Raw genomic sequence first — 22,351 nt, 5'->3', positions numbered from 1 at the left:
AGTGGACTGACTTGCTAGAATTACCTTGTTTCTGCTCTATTCGTTGTGGTGCGTTTATTATTATTATTATTATTATTATTATTATTATTATTATTATTATTATTATTATTATTTTATAACGTGAGCGTGTTTGTTCTGAACGGTTACGGGAAGAAATGCATCACTTGTGTGGCGTGAGAAAATTTTTTTTTATTTGCTACCTGATGTAGTAGATTTATTTTAATGCGGGTGCGGTTCGATCTTTATGTCAAACGGGTCGGGTCGTGTACGGAATTTAATTAGTGCTGCTGTAGGATAACGGGTGGGGGGCGGGTTTACAAAACAGGACCCGTGCAGGACTCTGAACTATCCATCATTTGATGCTTAATCTCATCCAGTCCTCGCTCGAAACGCAGGGAATAACTCCTCCTTTCTCTAACACTGTTGAACTTACATGGACATTACTAGAGGCATGGGAAAATCAAACATGTAGACCAACAGATTTCGGTCCTGCCGAACAAGTTTTACCCCTTCTGTGTGGAAACGATCTGACGGGATCGGACGAGAGATCGAGAGATGCTGTGATTGCGCGCTCGTCTCCAGACCTCTCTGCGAACATATAGACATTAAGCGAAGGTAAGGCTTGAATTTCTAATTTCAGCTCGTGGTAACTGTTTTTTATTTATTTATTTTTTGTATTTTTTTTTTTTTTTAATTATTATTAATTAGTAGGGTAAGATGGGGTAAGATGCCCCCCTTAAGAATAATGTTCATTTACTTTTAAATTGTAACATATATAGATAAACTTTTAGGATGTACAGGATCCAACATATTATCAAGGGATTTAAAAAGAAACTTTTGCTTATTTTGTTGTCATAGCACAAAAATAAAAATTATGAAAAGGATTCTAACCCCAACCCCAAGGATTCTAACTTTACTATGTCACTTCAAAATAAAAACAAAAACTCAAAAATCTATATACTTTACTGTGTCCACAGATCCCCCATTAGCAAATAGACATAAAAACAGGGGGGGTCACCGTCAAGATGCCATTGTTGGGCCCTTGAGCAAGGCCCTTGACCCTATCTGCTCCAGGGGTGCTGTATCATGGCTGACCCTGCGCTCTGACCCCAGCTTAGTTGGGATTTGCGAAAAAAAGAATTTCACTGTATATATGCAAAAATGTATAACGTGTGACAAAAATAAAGACTTCTTCTAAACGTTTAATATCCCACATAACAGAATGTCACGGATCACTATTTTCCAATGACAAAAAATGAGTTCATTAAACCTCAAAACTGTTTGGATGGAATAAATCTCACAAATGTTGATGTTCAGATGAAATATCAAGATAAAGAGGAGCGGGGCCTGGGTAGCTCAGCGAGTAAAGATGCTGACTGCCACCCCTGGAGTCACTTAGGTCTTCTAAGCAACCAAATTAGCCCGGTTGCTGGGGAGGGTAGAGTCACATGGGGTAACGTCCTCGTGGTCGCTATAATGTGGTTCTCGCTCTCGGTGGGGCGCGTGGTGAGTTGTGCGTGGATGCCACGGAGAATAGTGTGAGCCTCCACATGTGCTATATCTCCGCAGTAACGCGCTCAACATGCCAGGTGATAAGATGCGCGGGTTGACGGTCTCAGACACGGAGGCAACTGAGATTCGTCCTCCACCACCCGGATTTAGGCGAGTCACTACACCACCACGAGGACTTAGAGCGCATTGGGAATTGGGCATTTGGGAATTTGTTCATTTAATTGTATTCGAAATGAAATGTGTTTATTTTTAAAAGGTAGACATGAATAGGAAAGCTGAGAAATTGTTAGAATGTTTTTTCTTAAGGGGGCGTTCACACACTCGTTATCACGCCCGTCCGCACTGTTTAAAACAATTGTTTTAAATATAAACATAATTGCTTGTCTTGCATAGGAGCGCCATGTTTTTTACACTCCATATGAAGCTAAAAGCATCTTCAACTGTTAAAAAGCGTTTCGAGTTTTGTTCTAGTCATTGAGATCCGTCTAGAATATTTGGTGCAGGACACATCCAGTCTGACTTTGAACGTCCCCTTAGCTGAGCCACGTTCGTATACTCTATGTACTGAGATTTTTAACCTTTTGTAAGAGCCAGATGAAATGTTCATCGATTCACTATCGAGTACTTATTTAAGTGTTATTATTTGGTATTTTTGTGGATTTTTGTTACTTTTTGTCATTTTGTGGCCTACTACTTATTATTAATTTAACATTATAGGGGGAGACCATAGGCTATTTTTCAGTAACTATAAGGTTTTGAGTCCAAAGTCTAATTTGGCTACACAAAAACTTGATTTCTCTAACAGTGGTTTTGTGCATTACGTATTATTTTGTGATATGTATTTTATATCTTTTTATTGTTACAGTATTATTATGATTTAATATGATATTATATGTTATTTTGCCATGTTTTTGCCAACATCTTTAATTATGTTAAACAAAAAATCAAAGGGAAATGAAAGGTTGATGAGAATGTTGTTCAAGCCTGAACCTAAATCAAATCCTAAAATCAGACTGGTTGATAGGAATTTTGTTCCAGGATCAACAAGAATGTTCATCCAGGAACATGTTCTGCTAAGCAGTGGTTTGATCTCTTCGTTATATATTTTTTTACCATTACATTGTATGTCACATTATTTACATGGATCTACAGTACAGTCCTCTATGCACTAATCTCAGCGGAGACTTTCCAATAGATTCGCTCTGATTGCATATTGGTGTTGGAGCAAACTAAATTCTTTACAAAAGCATTCTGTCTGATAACACGCAGAAGTAAGAGCTTTTCCAGAGGGTTTCGGGTGAACTCAACCTGTGTACCTGGCTAAAACTGCTCAGTGATGGAAGAATATTTTTGCAAGAGTGCTTTTTTTGAATTATTGAAAAGCTTGGTTTTACTGAAAGCTCTGCAAAGATTGCGATTTTACACAGACAGTGACTGTCTCGTTATAAAAAGGCACAGAGTGATTTATCACTAATCAATTTGTTATTTGTAACCCAGGTTGGTTGTTTTACAAAACCACCTTTAATCACATCACACAGGGATTTATTTTAATGGTTATAAAACAGATAAAAAATGTAACAATATTAAGAGAATTAGGGAATCCAGTCAATTCACAATGTTATTGTTCATGGGTAAATTACCTATTTAAAAGAACATATTAGGCTTAGAATAGTAACTTATATACAATTCATTTAAATTAATATTATTATTATTATTATTATTATTATATTTTTTTGTAGTGTTGTTATCAGAATGAAATATCAGATATCCCAAGACTGTACGTCCATATAATCTGAACATTGTGAAGGACACATCCCACTATCGGTCTATACTGGTTACAGCCCTACTGTATAGATATTGTGTAAAATGTTACAGGAGAAGTCAGGACTTTACATTCCATTCATGGAATTAAATGTGTTGTAACAAGATATCAGTCTTACAAAGATCATTGTGCTGGAACATAAATACTCTGAGTTGGTTTATGTTCCCTAGAGGTTGGAAATTGGTAAATGCAGTGAGCTGCTTTCAGCCCTCTAAAAGCAGTTTATTAGAATTACAATGACAGAAAGGGTTCATAACACAGCCAACAGCTGATACTGTGAGCCAATGCCAGAAAATATAGTACTAACAAACTACCATTTAAAGTGTTTTCTTTGGGTTGCATTGGAATAGAAACACTGTTGTTTTTTTGTAATCGTTGTTTGTTCATAGAACCTAATAACCTTATTTACAGATCTAAACCAGCAGTCTACACCTGGTGTTGGTCAGTGTGAAGTGAAATACAATTCTAAATGGCACTGTTTCTTGTAAAATGCTGAATAAGGGGTTAGTGGTTTAGACATGTCTGATATTGGAGACTGCTCTCTAATATAGTTAATAAGGGTTTGACCTTGGAATGGGTTTCACATATGGAGCATCTATAAATCTTGCAGTCCTGGCCTTGCACATGCACCCCCAGGCTACAAAGAAAGGCATCATGGGAATATGGAGAACATATAGGCTCTTATGTGTTCTGAATGTTGAGTAGGCCTACTGCTGTTTTAGAACAGAAGAACAGAACACAAATTGTCAATTAAAGAACAGAATATCATAAACTTGAGAGTGGGCTCTTTTGACTTGACTTGTTTATCCAGATGTCTTTATAACGACCATTGACTAATACAGTTTTTAATGGTCCTTGTATATGCAATATGTTCCACATAAAGATATGTAAAAATCTGCAGGGGGTGCACAGCCAGCTGGAACTGCCGATAACAGAATTACTCAAATTGAATTACTTCTAAGACTGTGAATCACATTTTGTTTCTTCAGCCCCGCAACATAGTGAACCAACAACAGTTTGGTAGCTTTAAAACAAGGAGGAGGCATTCTTGCTGCATTTGTGGGGATTTGAGGAAAAGCCATTGATTAAGTGGATTTCACTTTTGTTGTTTGGAATATAATGCAGACTAATCAATATGAAGACATCAATATGAAATGCCTATGACTTACGTTGTGTTATGAATTGCGCTTTGACATATTTTGTAATATAAACTGACTGGAGAAGAAGTTGTTTATGCTAATGAATGCTATAGAGCACCTTGAGGCAACGCTGAGAATGCAACATTTACTTAAGTTGTGTTATGAATTGCGTTCAGACGCATTATGTAATGCAAACTGACTGTAGAAGTAGTTTATGCTAATAACCGCTAAAGCACACCTTGCAGCATTGCTGAGAATGCAATGTGTACTCGAGTTACATTATGAATTGCGATTAGACACATTTCGTAAGGCAAACTGACTGTAGAAGTAGTTGTTTATGCTCATGAACGCTATAGCGCCTTGTGGCAACAACGTTAAGAATGCAGCGCATACTTGCGTTGTGTTATGAATTGCATTCAGACACATTTCGTAATGCAAACTGACTGTAGAAGTTGTTTCTGCTAATGAATGCACACATTGTGGCAAAGCTGAGAATGCAATGTGTTCTTGCATTGCATTATTAATTGTGTTGAAACACATTTCGTAATGCAAACTGATTGTTGAAAAAGTTTATTGAATACGTTGTTTATTCGAATGAATTCTATAGCGCAACTTTAGGCAACGCTAAGAATGCAACGTGCACTTGAGTTGCGTAATGAATTGCGATTAGACACATTTTGTAAGGCAAACTGACAGTAGAAGTAGTTTATGCTAATGAGTGCTATAGCACACCTTGTGGCAACGCTGAGAATGCAGCGCATACTTGCATTGCGTTATGTATTGCGTTCAGAAACATTTCATAATGCAAACTGACTCTAGAAGTAGTTTCTGCTAATGAATGCTATAGCACACCTTGTGGCAACACTGAGAATGCAATGCGCATTTGCGTTGCGTTATTAATTTCGTTGAAACATTTTGTTATGCAAACTGATTGTTGAAAACGTTTATTCTAATGAATGCTATAGTGTACCTTAGAATGCAACGTGTACTTGAGTTGCGTAATGAATTGCATTCAGACACATTTCGTAATGCAAACTGACTGTAGAAGAAGCAGTTTTATGCTAAGGAACGTTACAACACGCTATAGAATGCAGCATGTACTTTAGTTGCGTTATTAATTGCATTCAAACACATTTCGTAATGCAAACTGATTGTAGAAGAAGCAATTTATTATAATGAACGCTATAGAGCACCTTGTGGTAACGCTAACGCAGCGTGTACTTGCATTGCGTTATGAATTGCATTTAGATGCTTTTTGTAATGAAAAATTACTGTACAAGAAGCAGTTTCTTCTAATGAATGCTAAAGAGCACCTTGTGGCAATGCTGAGAATGCAATGCTTACTTGCGTTGCATTATGAATTGCATTTAGACACATTTCGGAATACAATCTGACTGTAGAAGGAGTAGTTTACACTAATGAACGCTTGTGGCAATACTGAGAATGCAATGCTGATAATTAAACTGTTTCGGCATGACATTAGTTGACTTGAAAATACTGACAGTAGAAGAGGACAGTTTACGGTAATGCTCACTTTAGCGGCCCTTGTTGTAATACTCAGATTGCAAGGCATACTGTCATTGTGTTGTGACACATTTTGGAACAGAGTGGTGTTTGTGTTCTCATACTTGTGTGGAGTAAAAAAAAAGTGTGAGGTGGGGGGATTTGATGGCCCCTTCGATGTGCCATTGCAGTTAGATTACATCTAATTTGAAGGACGTAAGAAGGACAGTACAGAGAAATTTATTGTGAGAACTTTTATTGAATACTAATAACATCATCACGATCCATTAATGTCTTTAAAACTAAATTGCTGGAACTTTCCGTGTCAGAGGGGATATTAGGATCTATCTGAAAAATCTATGAAAATCAATGACCAGAAATACCCATCCAGATGTCTGGGTAGTAACAGTATATTAGATTTACTTTATATGTACTTTGCTCTTTAAACTTGTAATACTCTTAGTGCTTTCCAAAATGTATATTAAAGGCAGCCAACTGAGGTGAATGCCATAAGAAACACTGGGTAAAAATATGAGATCGGACAGTTTCTTGAAAAGAGAAGTAGCCCAGGCCGAGGCAGCGAGCCAATTAGCTTTGAAAAACCCTGCAGAGACACATAAGTATGGGAACGTTTAAGAGTACAGCCAGACGGACAGTGAAACCACTCAGACAGTGAGTTCTGCATATTGTTTTCAGTTCAAGTCTAACTGTCTTTCCAGTGGGCAAATGTTCTCCTCATCAGATTAAAATTGCATCCAGGCTATCCTATCCTGGGGAAACAGAATTCATCAAGATATTAAGATCCAGCCCTTCACCTGTTCTCCAAGTCCAGTAACAAATAATATGGAATGGTTCGCTTGATTTGTGACATCAATGCGGTTTCTGATCCTTATCACTTATACTGTATGTCTGAGAGACCACTAACATGCTATTGTGAATGCATTTCCAAACACCTTACTCATCTTTAAGAGCAAATATCTATTTTTTGACGTTTCTGTCATGAATGTTTCTACACTAAAGGCTAGGGTGTACTTTGTTTTTCTGTGTGCCATGAGCCTGTACAGATGCATTTGACGCATGTATACTTCAACTGTTTTGAAATACTCTTTAGGACAGTCAACGGCAGGCCCATATGCAGATGATGCACACAGGTGTGGGCTTTCCGTATAGAAATATAGGGCTGCAAAACGTGCGGACTGTGAGCATGGTGAAATTAGCGGCATGTGGACAATTGAAGTATACTTTAGCTTTAAGGGTAAATGTTGTACTTTTAACACTCTATTTTTGCTTTTTTTTTTTTTTTTTGCTTTTTTTTGTGCTTTTGTTTTCCTTTGTTTTTTTTTTTTTGTGTTTTTTGTGTTTTTTTTTTGTTTTTTTGCTTTGCTTTGCTTTCTGTTGCTTTCTTTTTGTTTCTTTTCTTTTCTTTTGTTGGTGACCTTGGACTGGAAAGAAGGTGCTAATTAAATTAACCAGAAAACGTTTAGTTATGGACGGACTAAAAAAGGTCAAACAGCTTAATGGGATAGTTCAACCAAAAAATAAAATTCTGCACGATTTTCTTTGAATAAAGACCTACATTTCCGTCTGCTCCTCTCACACACACAAAACTATTATATAGCTTCAGATTTGGAAAATATCGCACAAGTTACTTGTATTGCTTTCATGGTGCATTTTTGTTCTTTTTGGAACTTGACAGCCCTTGGTTGCTATTTGCTTTTATTGTAAAGAAAAGATCAACTCAGACATTAAGTATGGAAAGTCATACAAGTAACGACATAGAAGGAGTAAATCATGGCAGATATTATTATTACCAGTATTTTTTGGTGACCTATTCCTTTAATTTTTGATGAATGAATACATTTTTGGTAAGATGTGCCTTGCATGAGCTAGCATGAGTTTTCAACCTACAAATAGCTTTCTTAAAGTTGTCTTTGCATGTTAAGCTGGGATAGGAAAGTATTTCATCATTGTAACAACACACTCCAGCTGAGATAAAATGCAGAGACAGACACAAATCTGCATTACTGGAGTCTTCACTTCATTTGAAAAATGTATCCCCATAAGCGAGCCTGATATTATGATGCAGTAGCCATTCCAGTAAAATTTCATAATTTCATTCCTGACGTTTGTAGATTAATTCCTCTATTAAACTGTCAATGTTGCAACATATTATTGTAAGACTTTCACACTTTCAGTCTCCATAAAAAAAGCACAGAAGGTAGAGCATAAGTCATACACTGCTCATTAATAGTTTAGGATCTCTGGTGAGTTTTACAGGTAAGTCTGAATACAGAAGCATGTGTCAGCTACCACCATGCAGTCAGACGTCTTTTCAGTGTTGCACAAATCCCTTTAGGCAGCCAAAGGGATTGAAGCAGTGTTGTGTTCTTGTATTGTTGCTGTATAAATCTGGGCCCAGCAGTGGGCTGAAAAGGCTTATACCAACTGTTGTGCGTTCACGCAGTATGTGAGTAGAATTGCTAAAAGATGCACCACATGTTAGTTTTCCAGGCATCATTGCAGCTGAATTTGTAGGTAGGTGGGGGAGTGCATGTACAGTATTCTTACAGCTAGCCTCAAATTATTATGGCTTGTGCTTTTTGTAGCAGGAGAATGAAATGGTTTATATTATTGGAAAGATTTACAATACATGTATTCATTTTACAAATAAGGAATGCTACAACAGAGCAATTTATCCTCGTAAGACAGTAGTACCATTAGGAGTGTTGCAATACAAAGTTCCAAAACTGGCTTGAACCGTAGAAGCTAGAACAGAGAGGTGTGACAAAGCAACAGTGAAACTGTTATATAACTGTTATGTGAACTCTATAAACCCAGGGGTCTGCGGAGGAGAAGATACTGTGTATAGGCACTAATTTCAGAATTTCTAACTACTGTTCTGCAATGTAGTAATTTTAGTCAATGTTTATAATGAAAGTTAATATGACATCTTACCAAATAAATCTAGCTTTTTGAGGGTCCCTGTTTTGTTTTGTTGTACAAAAACAAAAACACAAAACAAAACAAAACAAAACAAAACAATTGTTTTGTTTTGTTTCGTTTTTGGTTTTTGTTTTGCTTTTGTTTTCCTTTGTTGTGTTTTTATTTTTTGTTGTGTTTGCTTTCTTTTTTGGGGGTTTGTTTTGTTGTTGTTTTTTTTTTTTGAGTGTTTTTTTTTTTTTTTGTTAGATTTCTTTTGTGGGTGGTGACCTTGGTTGGTGACCTTGTACTGGAAAATAAGTGCTTATTAAATTAACCAGCTAAATTTTTGTTATGGACGGACTAAAAAAGGTCAATATGTGAGTCAGTACAGTATATTTAAGAGAGAGAGAAAGAAAGAAAGAAAGAAAGAGAGAGAGAGAGAGAAAGAGACAGACACAGAGAGAGAGAGAGAGTACCAGGTGTGTGTGTGGGGGGGGGGGGGGGTACCAGGTGTGTCTGGCTGTTTCCAAGCTTTCCTGTCTCTGTCAGCCCGCTGTGAGGCTTCATTACTCACCTCCAACTGCATGATTGCATTTCATCAGTGCAGCTCCTTAATCAAATCTGCAGTGCTGGTCAAACTCAATCCTGCAGGGCTGCTTGACCCGACACTTCTACTGTCAGCACATGCTTAATGAAACTGACAACCTCTAAACTGAGTCTTTTAGTCTTTCAAATCTATCTGTCTGTCTGTCTCTCTCTCTGTCTGTCTATCTGTCCGTCAGTCTGTCCGTCTGTCCGTCTGATGTAATATACTGTATATGCTGACTGTGCTGTGACTCACTCTATGGTTGATTTTTATCTGTCAGTTACTATGATTGTTTCCTTGAAGGGTGATGCTTCATTAGCATTGGAGGTTTGGAAAGCAGATCTGCATGTGCTGGCCAAACTGGATTTAATGCTGCTGGCAGAATAAACTCATGGAGGAACACAAATAGGAAATGGCAAATTGGAAGATTACATGCTGTCTTGCTTTTGCTCAGTCTGTGCAACTGATAATTGCCACGAGTGGTGATTTTAGTTTTCTTTCTTTCTTTCTTTCTTTCTTTCTTTCTTTCTCCATTTTTAATTTTGTTGCGCCATCTTGTGGACATTTTGACTGTGAACTCACATTGACTGTGCATCACAGTAGGGCACAGTAACATCATGGGCCTCAAAGTGTTCAGAAAAAACATTGACTGTCTATCTTGCATTTGTCTCAGTTTGTTTCCTTGAACACTTGGACTGAATATCAATCTGAAATCCCATGTCTCTGTTTGCCTCTAGAGTTTCATGGAGATCTGGTCGGATGACAGCTGGAACTGTTGTTATAACTGGAGGAATTCTTGCTACGGTGATACTCCTGTGTATCATTGTCGTGCTCTGTTACTGTCGACTTCAGGTGAGTCCGTCAAGAGTATATAATTGGTATCTGTGGTTTTGACCTACAAATCTAAAATGATATATGTATTTGCTGAATTTTCCTTGGTTTTAATTTAGTAGGCCTCCAAGGAATATTGCAGGTTCAATACAAGTTATGCTCATTTAACAGCATTGGTGGCATAATGTTGATAACCACAAAATATAATTTCGACACGTCCCTCTTTTTCTTTAAAAAAGGCAAAAATCGAGGTTATAATGAGGCACTTACAATGGAAGTGAATGGGGCAATTTTGAAAAGGTTTAAACCACTGATATATATATAGAACTGGATTGCTGATGCAGCGGTAAACTGGCAGCAGGAGGTGAAGCAACTGGAAGTGTTCGAGCGGCCATCTTGGTATGCTCAAACTTCCATAGAGCATCAATGAATGACAGGCGAAAACACCCCCGTTTCACCACCTCTTATCTCCGGATACACAACATTCCCATTTCGCCCTCAAGTGACAATCATGCTTAGTGTTTAATTTGCTCGTTATGGATAATTTGTTAGGAGGGAGAAGATGTACACGGATCAGGGGCGAAGCAGTCATTTTAAAAGTCGGGGGTCAGCTGTCATTAGGTGGCTTGCACAGACCCAACACTTATAGTGTAGTATTTATATATTACAGTATAAATTAATATAAAAGTATGATATAATAATTATATTAATATATATGTATTATATACTTGTAGTATTTGTAGTATTTTAAAGATTCAGATATTGCAAATTAAGTGCAAAATTTAGCTAAATTAGCTGCAAAAATAAAGGGCATATTGTGAAGCACTTGCTTCTGTTTCACACATGACAATAAAAGTCTGAACACAAGCTGGTCCTTGAATAAATTATTTAATCAACTACAATAATGCCAGTTGTGCATTTTTTTACTCTGTGCTTGTGCATTGTGGGATTTAAATTTGGCTTGAGTGTTTTGACTGTTGTGACGAGGAGGAGGGCGTGGCCGGGCCGTGAGGGTGCACGGGCAGCGCTGAGTCAACTGATCAGTGGGAGAGAGAGATAAAGGGGAGCCGGAGACTCCAGTTCGGGAGAGAGAGAAACACACACGGTCACTGTGTGTGTGTGTCTTATGTTTTATGTTGTTTTAAGTTCATTTCTGTCATTAAAGTTATGTTGTCTGTCCTGCCGGTTCCCGCCTCCTCCTTGCCCACTTTACCCTGTTACATTGGTGCTGAAACCCGGGAAGGAGGAGGGATGCCCGAGGAGGAGCGGCTGTCATCTGCCAGAGGGCAGAGGAGTGGTTGAGGACCAGGCGACAGCATGTCCGGGGACCGGCAAGCAAGCTTTTCTCTCTCTCTCTCCTCTCTCTCTCTCTGTGTGTCTCCCGTTTGCCCTTTCCCTCTACCATCTTCCTCCCCTCATCTCTCTCCCAGGTTCCCTGGAAGCGGGGTGGACCATTGGCGTCTCTCCTCCAGGATTAGGTCATTCCGGATGGCGCCCCGGCCTGAATTGGGCAGGGGAGGAATGTGATGAGGAGGAGGGCGTGGCCGGGACATGAGGGTGCATGGCCGGCGCTGAGTCAACTGATCAGTGGGGGAGAGAGATTAGGGGAGTTGGAGACGGCAGTTCGGGAGAGAGTGAGACACACGCAGCCACTGTGTGTGTGTGTGTGTGTGTGTGTGTGTCTTATGTTTTATGTTGTTTTAAGTTAATTTCTGTCATTAATATTATGTTGACTGTCCTGCTGGTTCCCGCCTCCTCCTTGCCCACCTTACCCCGTTACAAATATGTTCACCAAAATTCATTTAGATCCATTTAATGATTCGTTCAGTGACCATTTCTGGTGATGCCACCTGGTGATGTCTTGTGTGAAATGAGTTAGGGTGTGTTCACACTTGGCAGGTTTGGTTCGATTAAAACGAACTCTGGTGCGATTGCTCAGTTAGTGCGGTTCATTTGAACAAGTGTGAATGCTGTCACCCGAACCTTGGTGCGCACCAAACAAGCGGGCCAAGACCGCCTGAGTAGTGGGTCTCGGTCCGCTTCCAAACGAACTCTGGTGCGGTTCGATTGACATATGAACGCAACATGAACCAAAGACGTCTAAACGGACCAATAACAGGAAGTAATTTGCCTAATACTGACCTCAAGCATACCTGGTTCTTCTCATCATAGGATCTATGTTGCCCATTACAGTTCGGTACAGGCGTCGGAACCGCCGTCAGCCGTCCTTGCAGCATATCTTCGTTTGTGTGTGCAACGGAGGAATTCCTGGTGCTGTTTTGACTCCTTTACACATTTTATTAGCTCTTCATTTGTTCTCAGCTGGTAAAAATACCACCATATATATATATATATATATATATATATATATATATATATATATATATATATATATATATACATAAATCCAACGAGCACATTTAGCCCAGCAGCCAGCATTGTTTTGGATGTTCGGAAAGTTCCATCACAAAAATACGTCATTAATGCTGTCCAATCAGGTTGTGACTTTTTCCTGACGCCTTTTGTTTTATAAATTTAGGTTCGGTGTTAAAAATGCCAGTGTGATCGCTAAGCGAACCAGGACTAAATGTATCATTTTCTTTTTTGGTCCAGACCAAGAGGACCAAGAGAACCGAACTACAAGTGTAAACACATCCACTGAATCAATGATCAAAAGAAAATGTTAATCCTTTAAAATGTTCTATGTCTACAGGCCAACAAAGAAACTTTAGTAGAGGTTTTATGCATTATAAGATATGGATGCAGCAGATCACATATATAACGAGGTGCCATTGAGAGCTTTGTATATCAGGAGAAGAATTTTAAACATACGGCATGAGAAGCCAGTGAAGACTAAACAAGTTGGGAGTGGTGGTGGCGTAGTGGACTAAAGCACATAACTGGTAATCAGAAGGTTGCCGGCTCGATCCCCACAGCCATCACCATTGTGTCCTTGAGCAAGGCAATTAACTCCAGGTTGCTCTGGGGGGATTGTCCCTGTAATAAGTGCACTGTAAGTCACTTTGGATAAAAGCGTCTGCCAAATGCATAAATGAGTAATGTGTGCAGAACGCTTGGTGTTAGTGAGAGCTCTAGCTGCAGAGTTTTGGATGTTTTGTAATTGGGCAATAATTTTAGCTGGTAGACCAGTAAAGAGGCAGTTGCAGTAGTCGAGACGTGATGATGTGAAAGCATGAACTAGTGATTCTGCATCCTTCAAACTGAGAATGGGGCGAAGTCGTGCAATGTGATGTAGATGGAAGAAAGCAGTTTTAGTGATGGTTCTGATGTGGGCTTCAAAAGTAAGAGATGGATCGAAAGTGATTCCCAGATTCTTAATGGTTTTAGAGGGTTTGGTCAGATTTCCATCAATATTGACACAAATGTCAATATTTCTTATAAGTGTTTGTGGCCCAGAAATCATGATCTCAGTTTTGTCAGCATTGAATTTGAGGAAATTACTGTTTAACCAGATTTTTACATCATTGATGCAGGCAGTTAATGAGCTGATGGCATGTGTTTCATCAAAACATGCAGATGTATAAATCTGGGTGTCATCAGCATAGCAGTGATAACTGAGACCATGACGACGGATGATCTGACCAAGTGGGAGAATGTAAATTATGAACAGTAGTGGACCCAGTACAGAACCCTGGGGGATACCCTGATTTGTTTTTCTTAATCGAGATGAAATATTGTCTGTTAGTGAGGTAGGAAGAAAACCAGGATAGAGCAGTGCCAGTAATACCAATATCTGAAAGTCGGGAAAGGAGTGTTTTGTAGCATACAGTGTCAAAAGCAGATCTCAGGTCAAGCAAGGTCAGAATACTGAGAAATCCAGAGTCAGCAGGGAGGAGGAGATCATTAATAACCTTCAAGAGAGCAGTTTCAGTGCTGTGGAATAGGTGAAAACCAGATTGGAAAAGGTCATAGAGATTATTAGCTGCAAGATGTGATTGTAACTGGGAGGCTACAACTTTTTCTATTTAATAGTCTTCTTTTATTATGAGTTTCAGTAACATCCACCGGTTTTCATGTAAATGCATGTGTCCTAAGAACACAGCAGATCTATCTTTTTTCCTACAGTTTGTCGACTGCACACCAAAACAGAGTTAAAAAAACAGGAACTGATATTAAAAATAGCTTTACATTTTTAACACAGATCTAGTAATCTGCTTAAATTGGCAAAAACAACCGATCAAACTATTACCTCACAAACATGATGTAAAAAGCATAACTTAATGAAGACTCATGCACTGATATAAACTCCACTTACAATGTGTGCTTAAAAGAAGGATTGTACTTTGTTTTTTTCTGCAGTGCATTTCACGTAATGCTGCCAATCAAGAATGATATGCCGATAAATAACTTGTGTCGAAAAATAACTTGTGTACTTGTCTGCACTTCGTCTCTAGATTATTAATTTAGATCAACATCAATGCCGATAAAAAACACGGATAAATGAGCATTGTTGAAAGCAACTTTGTAGAAATGAACAGAGCCGCGTTGATTAGACTGTCTGACTGACGGCCTATTACCTAAGGGTTGTTTCAGCTCATCAAACTTACCTGTGATTGGCTGGTTGGTTGCTCAGTCAGCCCAAAGTAACAAAACGCAAATAATACTGTATACAAATCCACCATTTGGACTTGGTATGGGTTTAGCTTGGAAAAGAGTGGAGGACCGAATCACCTTTTTTAAAGAGTGCGTTCTACGCCCTTGTCGCAGATCGCAGTGTCAGAGTATCCACCTGCCCTGGTGTTCAGCCAGCACAACGATCACCAAAGGAAGCGGCAAAACTGTCCACAAGTTGTATTGTAAGTAGGAAAAACTGTAATATCTGCTTGTTTAGGGTGACAATACATATGTCCTACCCCCGAAAGGGACTTCTAAATCGCCTTAAATACCCGGGATTTGCTTGTTTTCATATCGAAGTGCTCTCTGTAGTCATACATGGATACATAAATACGTGTTTGTTTGCCATTTAAACCTAGCGTAACAGTTTGATTTTAACCAGTTTTGCTTTGCGTGTCTCCCTCTCTGTGCGTGTGATATAGGGAGAGAGAGCTTGCGCTCTTATTCAAGTGACTGCAAGAGCAAGGCACTCTTTGATGAAAATATAAAACAAGTAACTCTGAACAAACACTTCAATGTTCACAGTGAAAAAAGTCTGAAAATGTCTGTTTGTATCTTACCTCAGTTTCAGTGAACTTTTAAAATCACACTAAAATCATGTTAACGTGGCATAGCCAAGGGTGGGCCGGGGTGTGCCTGAGCCCGCCCACCCAAATTAGACCCAGAATATTTGAGAGATTATTCTTTGACTTCAAATATATATTTATAATACAATTTTAAAAATGCATAAATTCAAATTTCTGAAAGTGTAAACGAACTGTTTGAATGCGGCGCTTCTCTGTTGTTAAGGAAAATTTGGTAAAAATAATAATAATAATTGGGGCAAAAACTTGACCCATCCATTTTTATTGAGGCCCACCCAAAAGTAATTTCCTGACTACATCCTTGGTCTAGTGGCTATACTTTTGAAACAGTAAGTATTTTTTTATTTTTCTCTCAATTTGGAATGTCCAATTCCCAATGTGCTTTTTAAGTCCTCATGGTCGCGTAGTGATTCACCTCAATCTGGGTGGTGGAGGACGAATCCCAGCTGCCTCCGCGTCTGAGACCATCAATCTGTGCATCTTATCATGTGGCTTGTTGAGTGCGTTGACACAGAGACATACCGCGGCATCCACGCTCAACTCACCACGCGCCCCACCGAGAATGAACCACATTATAGTGACCACGAGGAGGTTACCCCATGTGACTCTACCCTCCCTAGCAACCGTGCCAATTTGGTTGCTTAGGAGACCTGGCTGGAGTCACTCAGCATGCCCTGGGATTCGAACTAGCAAACTAGCAAACTCCAGGGGTGGTAGCCAGCGTCTTTTACCACTGAGCTACCCTGGCCCCCAAAACAGTAAGAAGTTTAACGTTTTCAGATTGGCCCCATTCACTTCCTTGTAAATGTTTGACTGTAACCCAGATTTTAGCATTTTTTTAAAGAAAAGGAGGGATGAGTCGAAATTATTTTTTGTGGTAATCAAAAATGGCACAAATGCTGTCGATCGAGCTTAACTTGTATTGAACCCGGAATATTCCTTTAAAGAAATATTTTTGGTTTAATACAACCTAAGCTCTATTAGCAACATCTTAGGCATGCTGTTGAACTTAACTCTAAGTTCATCCACAGAGCAAAGTAGTACCACCGCTAAAAGGCAGAAAAAATAAAAGTTTGTATTTAAAAAGAATTACAAGCTGCCCCATAGGCTTCTATTGTAAGTGCATTACTGTAAACGTAATTTTGGTTTGTTTTTACTAGCAGGGGTCAAATTCACAAAACCTTCTAACGAATATAATTATTTTATAAATTATCGTATTTTCTAACTTAAATTTGTTTGTTTTTTTTTAGAATATTTTGTATTCTCGGAAACACTTCTTAAGGAACATTGTTTTGGACATCTTATAATTTATCCTAAGAACTTCTTTAATTTTTTCTTAAGAAGATTTTCATGAAACCCCTTAATCTGTGGTAATTAACAACATGCTACAGGTGCTGTTCATAGAATATAACTTGTTTTGAACTCCGAATATTCTTTTAATACATTGATATCCTATAGCATTCCTGTCTCCCTAGCTGAATCCTGTCTCATATTATTTATCTCTCAGTATTATTGCTGTAAGAAGAATGACTCCGACCCAGATGCTGTTTGCCAACAACCGCAGTTTGCCTGCAACGCATGCAGCACCCCCAGGGCGGATTGGGCCATGGCTAGCCCACTCTCCCTGTCGCCGGAACCCAAGCCATCACAGAGTTTCTGCCCCACTTGCTCTCCATACAGCTCGCCATTCTACGTTCGCACCATGGATGAAACACGGAATGGTGGCGAACGGATCACGTACATGCCCACCCACTATGACAGCCCCTCCCTGTCTCTTACCCTTCCTTCTTTACACAGCGCATCATTGAGTTCCCGAACCCAACCGGAATTCTACTCCAACACATGTGCCATTAGCACTGATGTCTGATCAGTGACATCCACTAACTGGTCGCTGATGCCTCTACTTTGCTGTACTCAGACCTGAGTGTTACAGCGCAGAGTGAAAGGGGACAGAGTTCACACCAAACATGTTTTTGCATCGCGTTTTTCTATGTAAACATGCTAGACGGACGTCTTTGACCATTGTGCTGTGTTTCACTATTTTTTCAGCTTCTTGAGCAGGAGTGCTGCGTTGTTTAGACGCCATGTCAAGGTACTGTAAAAACAATTGTTATATATGCATTTTGAGACCTGCCTTATGTTATTTGTTGCACTTCGTCTAGCTTTTTTTTTTAGTACAAGAATGCGTTCTAGGCCTACTTTGAAAATGTGGAAGTTTGTCGGTTTTGGCTTTCAGTGTTTTCATATTGTATCTGCATACCTTTTCATTCTATGGTGCTTTGATCCCGCCATGGAAAAAAATAAATAAAAAAGGTTATTCTGACCTTTTATCTTGCAAGTGTGAAAAATATAGTGGAAATTGCCAGGTATAAAGTTGAAATTACATTAAATAAAGTCACAATAGCCTTTATTAAAGGTGCAATTTTATCCCCATAATAAAAATGTTTACTCCTAAAGAAATTAATTGTAATTTTGAAACTAATTAAATGAATTGTAATTTTAATATGTATAAAATCATGACCACTCACATGAGATGAAGACTCTAGTCATATCAGTAACCTTATAAAAGCTGTTTTATTCTACATGGGGCAGGGGCGCCCTCATGGGTTTTAGAATCACATGAGCAGCTTAATATTACTACGGTAGCTTCATCTCAGTAACCGTCTTGTTATTGGACACTTTCACTCATGGATTAAACTAATCATGGCTGATTGTGAATAGTGAATTTCTACAATGGTATCTAAAAACTGTAGAGTTTGAATGATGCTGCATCCACACCACTAGGTGTCACTGTAAGTCCAAAATGACACGAACAAAAAGTTACTGAGTGCACCTTTAAGTCAACTTAATTTCTCGCAATTGCAAGTTTAGATCACGTAATTGCGACTTTATATCTTTCAATTGCTACCTTTTATCTCACAGTTGCTTCAATATAGCTTGCATCTGTGACTTTATATCATGCCATTGTGATGCAATTTTGAATTTTTATCACGTAATTGTGAATTTACAGTGTAACATGCAGTTGTGACTTTATATCTTGCAATTGTGACTTTATTTTACACAGTTATGACTACACTACCAGTCAAAAGTTTTGAAACACTTGACTGAAATGTTTCTCATGATCTTAAAAATCTTTTGATCTGAAGGTGTATGCTTAAATGTTTGAAATTAGTTTTGTAGACAAAAATATAATTGTGCCAACCTATTAATTTATTTCATTACAAAACTAAAATGTAAAAAAAAAAAAAAAAATTTTTTTGAAATTGATGACTTGGACCAAATAATAAAGAAAAGCAGTCAATAAGTGCCCAACATAGATGGGAACTCCTTCAATACTGTTTAAAAAGCATCCCAGGGTGATATTTCAAGAAGTTGGTTGAGAAAATGTCAAGAGTACATGTCTGCAAATTCTAGGCAAAGGGTGAGTACTTTGAAGATGCTAAAATATAACACAGTTTTGATTTATTTTGGATTTGTTTAGTCACAACATAATTCCCATAGTTCCATTTATGTTATTCCATAGTTTTGATGACTTTACTATTATTCTAAAATGTTAAAAAAAAATTATAATAAAGAATGAGTAAGTGTTTCAAAACTTTTGACCGATAGTGTATTTCTAGTAATTGCAGATTTATATCACCAAATTGCGACTTTATATCTCACAATTGCGACTTTATCACACCATTGTGATATAAATCGCAATTATGATGTTATATGATGTAGATGCGACTTTATATCACACAGATGCAACTTTATATCTCGCAATTGCGACTTTATATCACCCAATTGTGACTTTATTTTGTGCAGTTGCGACTATATATCTTGCAATTGTGACTTTATTTTATGCAGTTGTGACTATTTCTAGCAATTGCAGCTTTATATCACACAATTGCGACTTTATATCACACAATTGCGACATTACATCACTCAGTTGCAAGTCTGTGTCACATAGTTATGATTTTATATCTTACAATTGTGATTTTATATTACACAGTTGTGACTGTTATTTGTTACTGCATAATATAATGTCATAATTGTGTGATATAGTTGCAATTATGAATTTATATTACGCAGTTTCTTTATATCACAATTGTGACTTTGTATCACGCAATTGCAACATTATATCACACAGTTGCCACTTAATATATCGCAATTGTGACTTAATGACAATTTCACATAGTTGTGACATGAAATAATAGCGACTTTATATCACGCAGTTGCGACTTTATATCACGCAGTTGCGACTTATATCTCGCAATTGTGACTTCATATCCTGCAATTGCGACTTTATATCACGTAATTGCGACTTTATATCACGCAGTTGCTACTTTATATCACGCAGTTGCCACTTTATATCTCACAATTGTGACTTAATGACAATTTCACGTAGTTGTGACATGAAATAATCGCGACTTTATATCACGCAGTTGCAACTTTATATCATGCAGTTGCAACTTTATATCATGCAGTTGCAACTTTATATCATGCAGTTGCAACATTATATCACGCAGTTGCAACTTTATATCACGCAGTTGCAACTTTATATCATGCAGTTGCAACATTATATCATGCAGTTGCAACTTTATATCACGCAGTTGCTACTTTATATCACACAGTTGCGACTTATATCTCGCAATTGTGACTTCATATCCTGCAATTGTGACTTTATATCACGTAATTGCGACTTTATATCACACAGTTGCAAATTTGTCTCACAATTGACACTTAATATGACACTGTTACGACTTTATATCACTTTGCGACATATCAAGTAATTACGACTTAATACAGTATCACACAGTTGTGACTTTATATCTCTAATAATTATGAGAAATAAAGTCACAATTGTGAGATATAAAGTCAAAATGACCTTTTATTTATTATTCCGTGGCAGGATTCGGCTTCCCTATAATCCAAATCAAAACGAAATTATTTGTATCAGTTTATCAGTTTAATACAAACTGATACAGATAGTTGTTCCAGAACCTGTGTCACCCCTGTTTTGCTGATTTTTTTGCTTGAATTGGGGTTGGCAGTATTCAAATTGGGGTGCTGAGGTGGTACCAGACAAAACATTAAACTTTAAAAAATGTAATTAAACTATAAAAAATTAAAATCTGTTGATTTTGTTGCCCCGATATTACAAGTGTGTGTACTTGTGTTTTTGAATCCCTAGTCCTGAAACGGGGGAGGACGCGGAGCATTGGAGTGACCCTCCAAGATCTCACAGTTTGAACAGTGAGGCTAAGGGCTCCTGATTTTCAAAGTGGCCTTCAACCACTGTTCAGGCCTTTAAATTTAGAGCCTCTTTTAATATTTTAACATGTGGGCTTCCTTTAATGGGCCACTGTACTGTATGAGGGCTATTCTATTACTCACCTTGACCTTGTCTTGAGAATTATTTTAGTGTGCCACAATAAAACAGTATTGTATGTCTTTGTTATGTAAAATATCTTTAAAAAAAGCTTTTAATAGGACACAAATAGTAAATAGAATAAAGACAATTACTTTCTGAGCTGCTTGCTCTAATGAACAGATGATATTTTTAGAGCTTTCTCTATGCAAGTTCAACATGCTCAGTCATAATGTACGTAAAATAGACACATCCAAATGAGTGTTTTTCTGTCTCTTTGTTCAAAGATAGGATGTTTTGAGTAATTTATTGATGTTTTATTTATTATTCAATTTTAAACCACTGTCAAAAAGAGGGAAGATTAATTTTTCTGTTCTCAAAATGTCAGATGATACATTTTCTCTTTACTACACAAAAATTTTAATGTGTGTAAATTATACAATTATATTTAAATGTGTAATGTATTTATTAACAAGAATTTTAATTTAGCCAGAAAATGTGATGTTTTATCAAGGTTTATGTGCCCCTCTATTGTATGTATCCACCCAAACAGGCAAGATTTTCACAACTTGTGATTCTTGGAACACTTTATGGCTGTTTTGTTCACAAATCCACAGTTTTATTTGTTATGTATCTTCTTAAGATAGAAGAAACTATTAGTTTCTAATTGAAGACTTTTTTATTGTAGTGTCTTTAGATTGTTTAGAATGTGAACAACATTTTACAAATGATCCAGTAAGCAAATAAATAAATAAAGAATCTGTATTACGGTGTGTTGCGCAGAATAATATATCAACACATTGTAATAGTGTTTTTTGATAGAAAAGTAAACATGTCTCAGAAGTGAAACAATGCGGAAATAAGGAAATGTGTATATGCAGGGACTATATATTTATCATTGATGGACTTTCCCCACTTTGGTCCTAATATATATTATCCAATGAGGTTATACGAGTTCAGAAGGTGGTGCGGTATGAACAACATTCATTGTAAAATGTTCATAATTTTCAAGTGTGATTAAAAACACCAGCAGTATTACTAAAACTACTCGACGTTGTTACGTACAATTGGGGGCTCGACCGGGATAACAAACACAAAGAGTCTTCTCTGGAGGGGGAAGTTAATTTCCTGTAAAAGGAAAGACAAGCTTATATTTTTAGATTTTATTGTAATATTTATATTTTTACCTGTTTATTAGAATACGGAATATTTGAAATTTATTTGTGTTAATTATGTAAACTTTTTTTTTAAATTTATTTTGTTTAATTAAATATGTAAGTGTAGACTATTCTATTTTATTAATTAAAATGGAAATGTATACATTTAAAAAAATTGAAATCATAATAATTTGTTTTATTTGTAATTAATTGATTTATTTAATTGATTTATACACTGAATTTAATCATTTATTCTATGTATACTTTTTGCTGTCCATCATTCATAAATACCCTAATACACAATCCC

At 37.4% G+C, this 22,351-nt stretch overlaps 1 protein-coding gene across 1 annotated transcript; it reads left to right on the top strand.

Moving 5' to 3' along the window:
- Positions 1–396: 396 nt before the first annotated feature.
- On the top strand, positions 397–21,911 carry LOC127438998 (protein FAM163A-like). Its single transcript, XM_051694968.1, has 3 exons — positions 397–615; positions 10,222–10,336; positions 17,042–21,911. Exons 2-3 carry the CDS (start codon positions 10,244–10,246, stop codon positions 17,399–17,401), a joined length of 453 nt encoding a protein of 150 aa, XP_051550928.1. The 5' UTR covers positions 397–615; positions 10,222–10,243; the 3' UTR covers positions 17,402–21,911.
- Positions 21,912–22,351: the final 440 nt, after the last annotated feature.

The sequence above is a fragment of the Myxocyprinus asiaticus genome, chromosome 50 (genome assembly GCF_019703515.2).
Source record: "Myxocyprinus asiaticus isolate MX2 ecotype Aquarium Trade chromosome 50, UBuf_Myxa_2, whole genome shotgun sequence".
Classification (NCBI taxonomy): domain Eukaryota; kingdom Metazoa; phylum Chordata; class Actinopteri; order Cypriniformes; family Catostomidae; genus Myxocyprinus; species Myxocyprinus asiaticus.
This window is presented reverse-complemented; position numbering and strand designations above follow the sequence as displayed.

Excerpts from the sequence above, each read along its gene's own strand:
- LOC127438998 (XM_051694968.1), top strand. The coding sequence starts at position 10,244 with ATGACAGCTGGAACTGTTGTTATAACTGGAGGAATTCTTGCTACGGTG. Across the intron at positions 10,337-17,041 it reads TCTGTTACTGTCGACTTCAG|TATTATTGCTGTAAGAAGAA; the intron begins GTGAGTCCGTCA and ends TTTATCTCTCAG.